Source organism: Boleophthalmus pectinirostris, unplaced genomic scaffold, assembly GCF_026225935.1.
Source record: "Boleophthalmus pectinirostris isolate CB_2022bp ecotype Guang Dong unplaced genomic scaffold, ASM2622593v1 HiC_scaffold_19, whole genome shotgun sequence".
Lineage (NCBI taxonomy): Eukaryota > Metazoa > Chordata > Actinopteri > Gobiiformes > Gobiidae > Boleophthalmus > Boleophthalmus pectinirostris.
In genome coordinates, this window is record NW_026571140.1 from 17,710,755 (window position 1) to 17,726,976 (window position 16,222).

The following is a 16,222-nucleotide window of genomic DNA, read 5'->3' on the forward strand; positions in this document are numbered from 1 at the left end:
TTTAGTTATAGTAGGCTAAAGGGCCCATATTACACTGTTTTCTTAGCTGTTACAGTTATATTGTGACAATGTCAGTGTTAATGTAATAATCTTGTTTCCTCATCAAAAACATATCTGGAGTTGTGTTTTGTTTCACGAGGAAGGCGGCAGAGTGATAAACACTGACGCAGTAAACGTGTATGAAGTATGTTTGTATTAAGTCAACACGTTAAAGGTATGAATAAAATGACAGCTAGATACAAACACATTATGGATAGTCAGAATATGTTTAATAAAAATAATTAAACCTCAATTTCCTCTATAGAACTTCATAGAAAGTAATCCAATAAATTACAAATGACTTTAAGACATGTTTTTCTGCAACTACATAGAGAATTATTAGACTACACAGACCACAACTTGCAAATATTACAACTGTATAATGTTCAAGGAAAAATCTGAGAATATCAGTGATAATATAATAATACAAGCTTGAAAAAAAAAAAAAAAAAAACATCAGTTCTGATAGTCGTGTCAGTGAAAGAATGAACAATAACTGCAAGTAAACTTCCCTGTACAGCAGTAGTAGTGTGTTGAAAATCTGTCCTTGCATATTGGTCTTCAGTTGTGAGTATAACTTCAATACTGCCTCTAGTCAGGTGAGCAATGCATTGTGGACATCCCTATGCAGTGCAGAACAGGTGAAAACAAAAGCTAAGGAGGAAGTGAACGTCCAATTTAACTTCCACTAATTAGAAGTCTTACAGAGGCACAGCACAATCAGAATTTCAGCATGTTATTTCAGGGCACCAAACAGAAGAGAGTGATACCTTTAGCCATGGTTAGGCTTGTTTGCATAAGGGCACTACACGTTTTAGTAATGTGGAGATGCAGATGCAACATCATGTGACAACTGTGGCCCATACATAGAAAAATAAGCTTGTCATATAAAAACACAAACCCAACACAAGGGCCATAGAACAGGCATAAAATAAGCAACTTTAGAGATCAGATCAGTGCTAAGAGTGCATGGTTTGTGAAGCACTGCAAAACACTGGATATAATGCTACAGCAATACCTAAGGAATACAGCTTTGACACCAAAGGGACCACCTGCTTGATTTTAGAAATGATCACTATTGTACTTATCTAACAGTCTACTGTTTAACAGCAGTCCTAGAGCACAAATGTGGAAAGAAACATTACAAAAAGGTACTTCCGGTCTCAGTGAATTCCAGTGTAAAGTTCCTGGGTACAGTTCAGTGATTGTAAAAAATGTGTATGGACACATAATCTGTTGAATTACAGCGTGAGGTACAGGATAAGGGCACTTCTACATCTAACTCAAGCTTCATTCATCAGCAGAAGCAAGTCAAAGACGACAAGCTACACACTTGTTCTCATCACACAGCTGCTAACCATTTCAGTGTTTTGTGGGTCTGGCACTGTATTCACTTCAGTACACATAGATTTTGTGTGTTAACAACATTCTCTGCCAGAATGTAAGTAACATGTGCTTGTACCATGTATTGTCTGTAAGACTTGTTGAACAGGTGGTCAAGTGACCTAAAATCTTATCTGAATGATTTTTTAATCTGTGTTGAATCTTATTAAAAAACAAAACAAAAAAAAAAACAAAAAAAAAACCAAAAAAAAAGTTTTCAAGGCCCCCTCCTTTTTAACAGGAGTATTTTAACAACATTCGAACTGGAAAGTATGGAAGCAGTAGAAACCAGAAGAGAGGCACAGGCCAGCCACACAGTACTACACTGTGGAAGCTCTCAGTCTTAAACACAAACACATATTCCAGCAGGAAAAAGAACTATGTACATACTATAAATACCACACACATGCACATTTTGCACAGTGAAGCCAATCTGTTTAGTAGTTGAGGTAAGATGCAGTCAAATACACCAGGGTTGTAATATTATCTGTGTTGTCCTGAAACAGTTTCTGATGACAGAGACCATAATACCCAATAGGGATTTCACAGCATCCCAGGGCAGTTTGGCACAGTATTAAGGTTGAGTTTTGTCCCCAAAGACTCCAGAGGATTATTATACTCAGGCAATGCCAGAGTCAGATGAGGTGCAAGTGTACTGTGGGAAGCTAAAGTGCGTCTTGGACTGACATGTTTGTCAAATGCAAATGCATCTTATCAGAAAATGCATTACAACATAAGACATGAGAAACATTTTAGCTTATGTCCTTTAGAGATAAAATTATATTTATTTAATTTGAATCAACAGAGTGGATGTGATCTGATCTTTTTATGAACGAAGTTGGGCTGTTAGTTGTGCACTATGATGGAAAATGGCAGACAGAAAATCTACAGCTTCAGTGACATTCATTAGCTGCCCAAGTTATTGCTGGCATATCCAACATATGATCTGCAAAGCAAACTGTCAAAAAAGTCCTGGATATTTACATGACAACTGAGTGACAACTGCCCAGTCCCAACAATCAAAATATATTAAGAGTACAGCTCAGCTCAATGAGCATGTTTATGAAGTCTGACTTTTTAATACAATTAAATCTCACATAATTACATTAATGCCTATTTGTTGCCTTTGTACATAACTGTAATCCACATTCAGAGTTCAAAATCTTCTGAAGTGTGACATGCATGTCTCATGACAGAACTGTACCTTTAACACTGAAATCTAATTTCAGTGTTGTTTTTAACCTTTTTATTTTCATACAACTTTTAGTTAGTGTATATTTACATGTAGAGAAATCGAAACATAAGTGCTAGAAAATCAATTTCAGTGAATATATGATACATTTAGGCAATACATAAATAAAAGTCAAATTGTATTCATAGTTCAGTCTTCATCACTGGAGTCAGAGTCATCTGATGAGGAAGAGCTCCCGGATGCTGATGACGATGATGAAGCTTTGTCGGAACCTTCCGGACCACTGTTGTCTTTTTGTTCTACCGACTCCTCATCATCTTCCTGTGTCTCCTCACTTACTCTACTGTCTTCTCCTTCCACTGTGTCTTTGAAGGCTGCTGGCTGTTTGGGGTCCTGTGGTGCTGCTGAGGCCGCTGTGGGTACAGGCTCATTGTTAGCGTTCTGTGGCTGCGTGGCAGACACAGGAAGGTTAAGGCCTGGAGTAAGAATCATCCCTGGATAAATCATACTGGACAGTAACAAAGGGTTAAGGGACAGTGAGTTGGGTGAGCCCGGGGATGTCGTGTTGGAGTTGGAAGGTGATGTGTTGGAGGCCTCTGTCCTTTCTGCTTTATTGTCCACTTTAGAGCCTGGCTGATCCAGCCCAGAGCCCACATTTCCCTTTCCTTGCCCCTCAGCACCTACAGCTCCCTCCTTACCCAGCAGTCCACCAACACTCAGTAGATTAGGTAAGCCCGACACGCCAGAGAGCATCATGGGAAACATGGCTGCTAAGTTGTTGGCTGCCATGTTGCTAGCGTCAGATGGAAGCCCCATTAGGCCTGCAGTGAGCTGCAGAGACTGCAGGCTCTGCAGGTTCTGCTGAAAGGCCTGAAGGCTGCTCAGGTCCACCCCCGGCAGCAGGCCATTAGTTAACAAAGGGCTTAGCCCCAGGGAGGAAGCTGTTGGTTTTGGGGCTGCTGCTGCTGCTCTCGCCAGAGGATTTTTGGGTCGCCTCCCTCGACGACTTACTTCTTCGGGAACAATGGGCCCAGTAAGGATCCTGTCAAACATGCTCTCAGGAAGATAACCCTGGAGTTGACATCATAACAAATTGACAATTAACTAGGATACTCATCCATGCAATCAAAATAAATCATTTGAATCCACCCACCGACTGTTTGACAACATCTGCCCATTCTGGTGGGACCCCATACTCAGGGTTCTCCTGTAGGAACCGACACAAATCCTTAAGAGGAGGAGCAAATGCTCCACCAATCTGCAGAACCAGAAAAAAGTTACCAAAGCTAATAATATACAGTATATTTATTAAAACCCAGAGCTTTGCAAAATTTAACAAAAATTAACAACCTTTCGTGCATTTCTTCGGTTAATTATCTGGACACGTTCTTCTCCAGTCAAACTATTTACATCGATCTTGTTAGGGTTTCGACAGCGATGTCGCTTTTGTTTGGGACGCCCATCCTGGAAATGGAACTGCATCTGCATTTTGTTAACCGCCTAAAGACAGGACAATTTTAGACAATGTTGTTATCTTTTTAAATGTACTTATCAAAAACTTACCGGGATAAAGGCTCCAGTATCAGCCACAAATCCCGGGTGTTCTTTCAGCCACTGCTCCAAGTCCCTTCTCTTGGGAGCATCATCACCTGCAAGCCTGGTGCCATCTTTGAGGTTAATGACTGGAACTCTGCTCTCAGAGTCAGCAGAGCTTTGGCTGTAGCTAGGCAAAGGTGCAGCTGGTAGACCCACCTGGCCTATTCCTCCCCATCCGGGGGCCACCTGAAATAAATAATAAAATAATAAGAGATACATGCAGTAAGCTTCTGCTGGTAGCAGAAGTCAAACAGCTAACCTTCACATGCTACAGTGAATGTACAAAAAAAGCTTACGTCGTCCCAATGTAATGCAATACAATATAATAAAGGTATTTATATGAAAGTAAAAATCATATTTAAGATTTAATAATTAAATGCTAATACCCTTCAACATATGAAAGTGAGATTTGATCTGAAAAGAATACCTGATCAAGAACTGGAGTTACTCTGTTTCTGTTCATGAAAAGCAGGTCCATTCCCTCCACATTTTTCCTTCTTCCTCTGCGCTTTTTAACCATTGGCTGGCCCTCCACAGCTCCATTCATCCTCATGTGACCAGGGATACTCGGGGACACTACAAATAAAAGCAAAGTTACAACTTTGCATGACCATCTAGATTAGTGCTATTGATGTGAAATCACATACAACATACAACAACACACCATTCTGATAGCTGTACTGTGGTTTGCTGATGTCAGTCAGGCCTGTGTCTGAGGCATTCTGAAGCTCCTGAAGTCGAGCTAAATACTGCTGCTGGGCCTGGGGGCCCTCCTCAGAATCTAAGGGCCTCTTCACAGGAAGCCCCTGTTTCTGAAAGGTCAGCTTCAATCCTCCTTCCTGCTACAGAGAAAAAAACATAATGTGTTTGATGGAAGAAATATATAATAGTTTCATTTTCAGCAAAAAGCATTACGTTTGCTAATTTGAACACAGAATTAAAAAGTAGGTGTAAAACCAAATGACAGCATCCACAACCAAACTCAGTGTTAAATCCACACACTAATGACATATTTGGTCTGAAAACACTTAACATGAGTTCATTTATATTCTCATGACCATGTCATTTGTGCTCATAACTGAAGCGGAATAAATAAGATGGCAGCTTATACATGGATCTCTCCCCTGCCATTTGGCAGCATTAGCCAAAGAACAAAAAGCGGAAAACAAAGAATCATGCTGATTGCCATTCACGACAGCAGGTAGTATGGTCCTAGGATCAGGACATAGAGGCAGAAGGGAGAGGACGACAATAAAGAAATCAACATACATTGTTGAGTTTTACTGAGAACTCCTTGTTTTCTGCAACATGCTTGGTCACCTTTGACCCTTGTGGAGAGGCTGAGGGATCCTCAGATGGACTGCTTGCAGTTTCCATTAGCTTTGTGGTGTAGAAAGAGGCGACAGAACTTCCAGGCTCATAGACACGGCGAATTCCAGGCCACTTTCCCTTGAGCACAGCCTGACAGACACTGTCCAGTCGGTTGATAATCACACGGTCCTAAGCATTATGAACATAAACACATTTATTGAACGAAAGCCATAAATACATCAACATTTTATTTATACACAATACTGTCAGATATGTACTGCTCAAAAGAATAAAAGGAACACACAAATTCAAAGCTGCGGACAATGGCTTACAACTGATACAGTTACAATTAATGGAGTCCCTTTGAATCCAATGAGCAGTATATTTTAGTAACTTTAAATTACTGTGCAGTTCACCTTGGGCCAGTAGGATACAGCAAGCATGTACCCTCCTCCTTGAAGTGGGTGGGAGTGGCTGCCATTGGCAACAGTGGCATCCTGTGTGTCATCCTGGGTCATGCTCAATGATGCCACGCTATCCTCGTCAAACCCCTTGACAATTGTTGCTGCAGGAACTACATGTAACAAAAACAGATAATATATAAATGGAATAAACTATAACAATAAGTGAAGGCACCAGTTGGTTGGGTTACAATGTTTTACCTTTCTTTTTAATGTCTTCTCCGTCGCTATCACTGTCATCAGAGGAGGAGGAAGAGGATGAAGAAGAGGAGGAAGAACCTGAAGAGCAAGATGAAGAAGAGGAGGAGGAGCTGGAGCCTGAGGATGTAGAGGAGGATGAAGAGGAAGACGAGGAGTGGGAAGATGCACTTGAGGAAGATCCATCAGAATCGGAGTCTGAATCCCGCCTGGCCTCCTTGCGGCTCCTCTTGCTGGACTTCTTGGATTTTTTCTCTGAAGGATTTGGAGTGAGGGGTTTGGTTCTGGCAGCTACCATCTGCCTCTCACTGTCCCCCATTTCTGACTCAAGCTTCACTGCCTGACCTGTGGCTGTAGTGGGCGCATGGTTTGTAGTCCAGCTCTGTGTCTGCTTCTCACAGTTTTCTTCCCCCTCAGAGGCGGGTTCCTGTTTGGGTTCCACTTTGGGCACTCCCCCTATGGGTTCAGTCTGTTGGGACGGGGTCACTGGAGAGCTTGTTGGTGCTGAGCTGGAGGCCATGAGGTGAGGCTGAGGTTGTGTGGATGTGAGAGAAGGCTGCTGTGCTTTACTCTGGCTGTAACTGCGCTGTGCTACCATGAAGCTGAGCTCTGGGTCTCTCAGGATGTGGTAGTCTGTACGACTGACCCCGTGCTTGGCAGCTCCAATCAGCAAGTCCCGGTCATGGGTCCCAGGCTTCCACCAGACGGGCAGGTCAGAGCTCACCTGACACAGTGACAGGCGCTCATACAGTAATGGATGACGAAGAACCTGCTCCCTGACCTGCCGCAACAGCTCTACTCGGTACAGGGTACGAGATGCCCGCTCCTCTGTGATTGGCTGTATGATCAGGGATGGATCCACAGCAGAGTCTGAAACCAATGCCAAATAGCAACTGATCACTTATGTATATCTATTTATTTATGACAACTACAATACATTATGCAACTTTACTTTCATAAAAATGTACACCACCAACTCAAACACAAACAGGATTTAGTTATGAATAATAAGGTTTCTGACCTCCTTCCTTTGGTGGAAGACGGCACACTCTCCTGCACATTGCGGAGAAAGCACACAAGTATTTTTGCAAGCTCTCATCAGTTTTCTTGTGCAGACGAGCCATAGCTCTAAACTTGGTCCAGTCAAAGCGTCCAATGGTAGGATCAAAAACAACACCAAAAGTGGAGACAACACGATAGAAGTCAGCTTCTTCACGTCTAGTCCATCTGAGAGAAAAAAAATAAAATGTTTGGAAATTTGTACACATTTTTAACAAATTTTAAAGAAAAATTCTGACCTTTGCTGACGCTCAATCTTGGCAGCCATCTTGGGGTTGAGTGTTTGACTTAGCGAGGGTGGCAGTGGGCATAGAGCTGTGGGCAGCATCAGTGTGGGTTGAGCCTGAGACTGGGTCTGATGGATGTGGAGGATTTGCCGACTTTTGGTGAAACGCTGAGAAGCTGTGATGAGGCGTCTCAGTCTGGCTGTGAGCGCGGAGGCTGAAGGCCAGTACACACTGCTACCCTCTGTCATTGGAGCAGCATCTGATGTAATGATAATGTAAATGTCACTATTTTAGACATTCTGTTTGATTTCATGCAATAGTTTTCTGCCTCTGACTGCTGTGCATCAGTGTACAAACTTGCCTCCAGGATTTTCAGCAACAACTAGATCTCCGGGTGAGGCTGCATCATCCTGTATACAAATACACAGTTAAGATTTATTTGAAATAAACAAACAAAAACAAGAAAAACAACAGTGCTATTCTGTTTTACCTCCATTTCATCTTTCACCAAAGTAGGAGCTGGCTTGTATTCTGGATCATCCACATCGCTATGAATTAAAAAAAAAAAATCTTTTAGGTGACAGGTTGGGAGTGAAAATATGAATCACATGCACTAAGACATACTTCTAATAAAAAAAAAACTCACCCATCCATAAAATCATTGCCCCTTTGTTCAGCAGCAATCGCTTTCTCATCTGGTCGCCCAACGCGTTCTAGAAAGCAGAGTGTGGGGTCTGCGCGTATAGTGTTGTACTTTTCATACCCTATAATTGTGGACAAAATGTTGATAAAACAATAAATACAACTCTGACTTCTCTTTAATAAATCCACAAAGAAAAACTCAAACCATGTTTGAAGACACCCAGCAGCAGGCACTTGTCAGAGATGGGGTCCCACCACAAAGCTGGAAGCTCTGAATTGTCCGGCTCTGGCACCCAGATTTTGATCTCACTGTTGCAGACAATGAATTCAACAGGCAAGCATGAGAAATCCTAGCAGTCTCACACAATTATTACTAGCATGCCATATTTCACCAGCAGGTGGAGCCCTATTATTTTTGAGTTAGTAAATTGACCAGGTTAATTTCATCTGGAAATTGCCAAAATACATTTTTGATAATGTTGCAACTATTTTAGGTTAAAAATGTATATATTATTTTCAAATGATACATTTACATGACTCTTTATATAAAAAAATAATACTATGATTCAGTGTAACAGAAAAGATGAATGTAGACGAGGTCAAAGTTCATCTTACCTTGCGTCAGCGCCGTCTAATACCTTTTGGGCTTGGCTTCCTATCACCTCTTGTTTCAGGTAGTAAAGCATTCTGACCCTGAGCAGCACCCTGCACAGAAAAAAGCTGGTAGTCACAACAAAGCCCCAGGCCACACAGACAAATGCTGAGTGAGCAGAACACACACAATCCAACACATCGCAATGTAGGATGTGAACTGCGTGACAGATCAGTGCAAGCATTTTATAGACAGATTTTGGTGTGATCCAAGAGACTAATTCATAAAACATAAGATACAACATAGAAAGCATAAAAGACTAGAGACTGTCAAGGTGGAGACAAGCTGACTCACTGGAGAGACTTGCGCTCTGTGACGCATGACCTCACAGACAGACCAGACCAGAGTAGTAGGAGGCATGGAGGGCCTCTGTGTAAGCCTGTCACAATGCCTTTTACGCTCCCACATTTGTCTTAATGCAATAAAGCATCCGTGTAATCATTTTGCAAAAACATAATGCGGTCTTGGAGTCTAGTATGTAATTCCTGTTATAGTGCTAGGCAAAGCTCTAGTTTTAGCTTGAATGAATTAAAGCTTATTTGTTAGAAAACATTAAATACATTTTACAAATAGTTTTGATATTTGATTCATTAATTTAATTAATTTCAATGCAATTACTTTATTTTCATTAAAGATCACTAACTATTATTTGCAGAATAGATATAGAAGAATAACTGACAGCAGCGGCAAAACATAAGATGAAGATGAAGTGACTTTGGCCCACACCCAAATGTGACCAGAGCCTTCCAGGACCAGCAGAGCCACTGAGCAAACCCTAGAGCCCTCACATAGCTTAGAACGTGTCCACTATCACAGAAAGTGTGCTAGGCAGCTTTTTACAGTTTTAGATTATACAAGTGTTTGTAATGTCTGGTAAACTCATGCCGGCTAACCATGTTCATGCTTAATAATACAATACAATAACCTAAAGGCATTTTTACAACATAGTACTTGACTAAACTAATCCAGGAGTTCCTATAGTAACAAAGGTTTCAAATGTAATCAGATGTAATGAGGGAGATGTTTTAGCATGAATTGATAAGGCCTCTTGGATGAGAGGTGAAATCTCTTCCAAGATCAGATTACTAGTTTTGAAACTGTATTAACTAATATAATAGTGGGCAATTGTGTGCACTGCTCTCTATTGGTAACATTCCTAAACTTCATGATGAAAAGCACAAGTCAGCATATTCTACACACTGTTCTCCATTGCCCAGTGTGTCACATATCAGGCATTCTCTGACTTCAGCACTACTAGATAAGGAAACAATAGCGAACTTTCTATGGCCGGCAGTGCTCTATAACCTACTCAAAGCTAAAGCTCTGAGCAGAAGGCTTGTGGTAAGTCCAATACAGAATTAGAATGTGTCAATACTGCATGGCTTTGCTATTACTCTAATATGTATATTCATAAATGATTTGTCATAGAGAAATAAAATCTGTTGCACTCCTAGTAATTTGAACATTTTGAAGTGCATGTAAAAAGACAGAGAAGAGACTTACTTGTTGCAGTGGTGTTTGAGGTGCTTTTTGTAGCCATCATCTTGAAGCATGTACTCTGGGTTGTGTTTCCTAAGCCACTCCGCCTTGTGTATGTCAAACGAACTTGATTGTGTTTTCATTTTTTTGCCCTTTCTTCCCCTCGGAACAGGAGCTGACAGACCTTACATGACAAAGAATTCCAAATGTAAGATATAAGACAATACCATATAATTGACATTTTAAGGATGTTTTGTTTTTTATCATCTTTAAACTTAATATAAAAAATTTAATTTAACATTTTTATGCTTTTTAAGCACATTGTTTTTATGGTTCTTACCTAAATGATTCTGCAGTTCCTTGGTTTGTCCATCCTCAGTAGGAGCAATTAGATCCCACATGAAGCCTTTGATCCTGTCATCTCCGCGGTAGTGAACCAGACAATAGGCTAATAAGGCTCTACAAATAGTTTCTACATCCCTCTCGGTCAACTGCTTCTTAAAGCGACCATGGTTCAGAATGTCCTTCCATCTGCCCCACCTGTTAACAATAAAGAGTCTTAGGCTGCCAAAGACAATTAAGAAGATATTGTATACATAAGAATGAATTATACCCATAAACAAGTAGATTCTTCTCAACCCTGAAGCATTCTGTGCGACCATAGCTGTTGAGGCGGTCATAGGTTCTGCGTAGCTTAGGTTTGGTTTCATCACTATCGCTGTCACCCTCAGAAAGTTCTGCTAATTCATCCTTGGTAGCACTAAATGGCCTAGTCTGCTTTCTCACACGAGGAGTGTCTATAACTAAACTGTTCTGTAAAGACAAAATGACAAAGATGTGCATATGGTAAATGTTACATTTAAACAATAGTCCAGCAGTTATATTTGCAGGGTGAGTTGTATTTAAAGGGTTTTTTTGTTTGTAAAAAGGAAAATGAACATACCCTCCCATTGACCATTTCCATATCGATATCTGCCTTTTGGGCCCACTTGTCCCAGAAGTTTGGATCATCCAGAGAAATGTCTGTTCGGTTTCCAGATGCAACAAAACTGGCCTGATAAATCGCACAATATTAAAATGATAAATACATTCAATACAATTATACATATTAAAATGTATTGTTACACTAGCTTTGTCAAAAAGAACAAGATACTTTTGCAAAAGTAGATCCTCTTCCTTCAGTCTCAATGGTGATGGTTTTTGTCCTGCGCTGAAGAATCTGATCAATATCTTCCTCACAAAATTTTGCCCCTTCATCTTCTTCATCCATGATGGCTCCATAGGCACCACGTCTCAACAAATCCTCTATTTCTTTCTTTGAGAGTTGTTGTACTGCCTGTAAAAAGGATAACACAAAGGTTTACCATTACCACTGGGCCTCTCATGAATGTTCTCTTTAAACCTCACGCTCTCCTCGGGGTCACACTGACCCGAAGAATTTTTTTTTTTCATTCCCGCTCTCTTGGGGCGGGTCAATCAGACCCAAAAGTGTATTTTCAAATAAATTCTCGCCAGGCAAGAAAATACATTTTTGGGACTGATTGACCCGCCTCAAGAGAGCAGGAAGGAAAACATTTTTTTCTTCGGGTCAGTGTGACTCCAAGGAGAGCGTGAGTTAAGAAGTTACTGAGAGAATTCAACATCAGACTTTCACCTCAATGAATTGCTCCTAATTAATTTATCTACTTACATCAAACTAAACCTTGCTCAATACAGCCTCCGTTCACATTTAATGAGAAATTATTGTAACATACAATTATGTAAGAATTAGAATACTATTACTATTAAGATTCTAAATAAGATGCATTTCTGTGCATATTAAGCCACTGTTTTTGGAATTTGTTGTCCCAGAATGACATTTCAGTTAAGAACAAATTTTGTGAATGCCAAAGTAAGTATTTGTTGAACATGTCATGAATAAGGTCCAGTGTGCAAGTATAATTATATTTTAACAAATAAGAAAAGTTAAGACATTTCCATTTACACATCTAAAAACCTTTATGCAGTTGCGGGAATTAAATTTTTGCTTTGCTATGTAAACTACCTGGACAACTGAGGACTTATACAGATATCTCAAATAAAACAAACTCCTACAGAACATATATGATAATAAGACTTAAGTTAAAAATTCATGGTTACATATGTAGATAAAAAATAAAACTCACTCCTCCCCCTGCACCTCCTCCCAAGCTGTTTTCTCGGCCGCTCATGCTCTGCAACACTGCTTTGTCCAAACCCAATTTAAGGCTGGCACGGTCAAACATCTCCCTCTCGTACGAGTTCCTGGTGATCAGGCGGTACACCTTCACTGCCTTGTCCTGACCAATGCGATGGCAACGTGCCTGGGCCTGAAATATTCATGTGACTGCATAAGGTCACATAGGATTACCCAAAACACACGTGAGATTAAGAAGCGCTACATTTTGTCTGACCTGAAGGTCGTTCTGTGGATTCCAGTCAGAGTCAAAGATGATGCAGGTGTCAGCTGCTGTGAGGTTGATGCCGAGACCACCAGCGCGTGTACACAAGAGGAACACAAACCGGTCGGAGTCAGGCTTACTGAAGCGATCAATAGCAGCCTGGCGTAAATTCCCACGCACGCGTCCATCTATCCGTTCATACAGGTACCTATAAGGGCGTGCATATGCATATTATAATCAAAAGAAGTTGAGTTGAGTTTGAGTTGAATTGTGCTTAGATTTCTGTGTTTACAGATCAAAGTATATTGACATATGTTGCATAAATACACACCTTCTCTGAATGAGGTAGTCTTCCAAAATGTCCAGACATCTCACCATCTGAGAAAAAATTAGTACTTTATGTCCCCCTGCCTTCATCTTAGGCAGCAATTTGTCAATGAGCACTAGCTTTCCAGCCGACTGGACCATAGCTTGTAGATGGAAATCTGCAGCTGTGGGGCTGTAGACTTCCCTAAAGTCCTCTAAGATCTTTTCTTCTGCCCCTGCAAAATGTATTTGTAAAAAAATTAGACTTCATAGTTCCATCCAATTTAAATATAGAAGGGTTACATTAATTTCTTCCTTCTCAACCAACCACTTATAATGAAACAATTATACTACTTTTACCTTTAATGAGGTAGGGATGGTTGCAGCACTTCCTCAACTCCATCATAGTGTTGACAAGATTAGGCATGTTTGATTGACCAGCGCCTTTAGCCAAAAAGGAGAAGTTCCTCTCAAGTATGGCGCGATAATATTTCTTCTGAATATTTGTAAGTTCAACTTCAATGATGGTTTCCTCTTTAGGAGCAAGCTTTTTTTCCACATCTTCTTTCAAGCGACGCAGCATCATGGGCTTTAAGATGGCCTGAAGCTTCTGGACCTGTATTTGACAAAGGTATCCCATATAACATGTTTATAACACATAAACATGTATTATACTAGAGGTCTTTTTGTGATTTATTAATGATGTAAAATTATGTTATTTTGTACAATAATCCCCCATGAAGCCCATGCCATGGCCAAGTGCAAAAGGAACCAACATGAAAAGTGCCCAACCTGTTCTTCAGTCTTGAGGTCACCAAACTCTTGCATAAAGGTGTTTTCAGAAGGAAAGCGAGCTGGCTCGAGGAAATGCAGCAGACTGAAAAGCTCTTCTACTGTATTCTGAAGGGGAGTACCAGTCAGTAGAACTTTGTGCTCCTAAAAATAAAATTTAAAAAATGTATTCAAATGATATAGAATGAGCATGTTTGTTTTTTTGTAAGTTTATTTACCAGGTTCATGAGCTTGAAACCTTCCAGCAGTTTGCAGTTTTTGTTCTTAAGTCGATGTGCCTCATCAATGATAACACAGCGCCAGTCGATGGCATTAAGTTCAGGACAACCTCCAAGAATCATCTCAAATGTAGTAATCACAGCTCGAAATTTATATGCCCCGCGCACAGGACGTCCCTAAAAAAGATGGAGTCTGATTTAAAATGTTTTCATGACACCAAAGACCTTGTTGGATAGTAACTATACCAGAACATTAGTGTGGTATGGGAAGTAAGCCTTTATTTTATTTGTTTGTTTGTCTGTCTGATGATGTGTTGCTTCACCCACCCCCTCATTTGTCTTTATTGTCTTGACAACAGTCCTTGTGGGATATGAGCTATCTAGTAATCCGCTCCCACCGTTAGTCAGTCAGCCAAAGAGCCGGCGTAGTGGAGCCGCTCTCTGTGATATGCCTGAACAGCGTTGACAGAGATTTCCCCTTGGGGGATGCTACTCATCACAGACTGCCTGGGAGACAGCCTGGTGCCGGCTCCTCTGTGTTCTCCTATCACACGCCTTCATTAAACCTGCTAACGTGCCTAACTGCCTGTTGTGCCACATCACATGGCCTGTCAACCAAAAATGGCCTTTGCCCAAGATTAACTGCATATACACCAACCTAGATAATGTATAATGTGCAATGAGTCTTTGCTCGTTCTAAAACCCTCCACTTAGTTCTAGAAATGTTAACATAAATGTTTGATTAATTAAACACACTCTAGCATCTTTTGTTGTGATATTTACCTGTGAATCCCTGAAATACATCTCATACTGCTGTAGCATCTGCCGGCTGACTATGCTCCCATGGTACACAATGACATTGAGATCGGTCCAGGTACGAAATTCACGCTCCCAGTTTGCAATGGTGGAGAGTGGAGCTATGATGAGGAATGGCCCTTTAATGCCCACACGGTGAATTTCTTCAAGGAATGTAATGGACTGGATTGTTTTTCCCAGGCCCATCTCATCTGCCAGGATGCAGTTTCGTCTAAAACGTAGAGTGTGAGAAAACAAGAATCAAATGTAAGAATTAATATATCTGGTTATATTTGCTAATTAATAATAAACAAAAATATATTTGTCAGAATAACACTGGCAATAAGAAAACAGCTAAATGAGCAGCAATAAGAGAGATGTGGTATGGGGTATTTTATTCAACTGTCCAGTGGCTGAGGGCATTATGTCTTGATGTTAATAACACTGCAAGCCCACTGGCCTTTAATTATGTCTTTTCCTCTAATGAATCCATGTGTAGGCATACACAAATTCACAAAGCACTTAATGCATGCATGTTGAGACCTTCAGAATGCTGAAAATGTTAATGATTGCCATAGCAATTAACAATTAAATAAATTAAAAAACAAAACAGGCAAATGGGCAAAACAGCATTCATGTGTCCCTCTGCTTTTAAACTTTTTCTTTCTGAGGGCCACAATTGCTGTTAAGAGTGTAGCTGTCAATCAAGTCTGCTTTTAGATACAGAAACAAGTGTGCAGCAATCTGGATGCATAAATGCAACTAGCTGGACAATATATTTTTTCTGATTATTTGACTGAGCCACTGTGGCCTTAGTTTGCTCACCATCACCATAAATGACACATGCCCCATCCAAGGGAAAAGGGCAGGCTGACAAAAAGATAGATAGACTGACCTGTTGTACCAGTTGAAAAGGAGCCAGTTGACCCCCTCTAGCTGGTAGTCCCTGAGGCTATTGCCATTCTTGTATGCCCTAGACTGCTCTCTCTTCTTCCACAGGTTAGCTGGCGGCCTCTCCTGTTGCATCACATTGATTTACAATTACCTTATAATGGTCTGTTATTAATTATTCATCTCTTAATACTAGGTCAAATGTGAAGGGTCTAATATGTGAGGAATGTGGGCGGGCTTGACTTACCACCCTGCGAGAGTCTGGCTTGACTGCCTGCAGTTGCTCAAACTCTTCTATTTTGCTCTGATCCACATCATCCTTCAGCTCCCAGGTGCTATCCTCATATGGCAGAGAGCACCACTTTACCAGGTAGTACACCACCTCCTGAAGCACGCACAACAAAATGAGTGCTGGAAAAGACTAGAGCAAGGCCAAGCACTGCTTTCATGAAGCTAACAAAGACTGCAAGGAAGCCTAATAGGATGGCCTTGGGCACTTGTCACATACAAAGACATTTCTAGAGAGAGGAATATAGTGAAAAGAGTGCAACTACAAACCAC

General features: G+C 40.8%; 1 protein-coding gene across 8 annotated transcripts in view; it reads right to left on the bottom strand.

Annotated features, from left to right (window-relative positions):
- Positions 1–247: 247 nt before the first annotated feature.
- chd9 (chromodomain helicase DNA binding protein 9) overlaps positions 248–16,222 on the bottom strand; it is a 47,627-nt gene continuing 31,652 nt past the window's right edge. For 5 of the 8 annotated variants that reach the window (XM_055155005.1, XM_055155009.1, XM_020941454.2 and 2 more), the window contains 30 exons: positions 15,909–16,046; positions 15,666–15,787; positions 14,759–15,002; positions 13,976–14,152; positions 13,758–13,901; positions 13,326–13,581; positions 12,991–13,201; positions 12,672–12,867; positions 12,405–12,587; positions 11,393–11,575; positions 11,183–11,293; positions 10,853–11,052; positions 10,580–10,779; positions 10,264–10,423; positions 8,724–8,813; positions 8,314–8,417; positions 8,113–8,230; positions 7,957–8,014; positions 7,828–7,876; positions 7,479–7,725; positions 7,202–7,407; positions 6,184–7,050; positions 5,938–6,095; positions 5,480–5,710; positions 4,875–5,052; positions 4,638–4,786; positions 4,178–4,396; positions 3,965–4,114; positions 3,768–3,872; positions 248–3,685 (listed from right to left, as the gene is read on the bottom strand). In XM_055155005.1, the coding sequence (XP_055010980.1) occupies positions 2,804–3,685; positions 3,768–3,872; positions 3,965–4,114; positions 4,178–4,396; positions 4,638–4,786; positions 4,875–5,052; positions 5,480–5,710; positions 5,938–6,095; positions 6,184–7,050; positions 7,202–7,407; positions 7,479–7,725; positions 7,828–7,876; positions 7,957–8,014; positions 8,113–8,230; positions 8,314–8,417; positions 8,724–8,813; positions 10,264–10,423; positions 10,580–10,779; positions 10,853–11,052; positions 11,183–11,293; positions 11,393–11,575; positions 12,405–12,587; positions 12,672–12,867; positions 12,991–13,201; positions 13,326–13,581; positions 13,758–13,901; positions 13,976–14,152; positions 14,759–15,002; positions 15,666–15,787; positions 15,909–16,046 (6,336 nt within the window). In that variant the 3' untranslated portion in view covers positions 248–2,803. The remainder of the gene's footprint in view (positions 3,686–3,767; positions 3,873–3,964; positions 4,115–4,177; positions 4,397–4,637; positions 4,787–4,874; positions 5,053–5,479; positions 5,711–5,937; positions 6,096–6,183; positions 7,051–7,201; positions 7,408–7,478; positions 7,726–7,827; positions 7,877–7,956; positions 8,015–8,112; positions 8,231–8,313; positions 8,418–8,723; positions 8,814–10,263; positions 10,424–10,579; positions 10,780–10,852; positions 11,053–11,182; positions 11,294–11,392; positions 11,576–12,404; positions 12,588–12,671; positions 12,868–12,990; positions 13,202–13,325; positions 13,582–13,757; positions 13,902–13,975; positions 14,153–14,758; positions 15,003–15,665; positions 15,788–15,908; positions 16,047–16,222) is intronic. The other 3 variants (XM_055155008.1, XM_055155007.1, XM_055155006.1) reach the window with 3 other exon arrangements.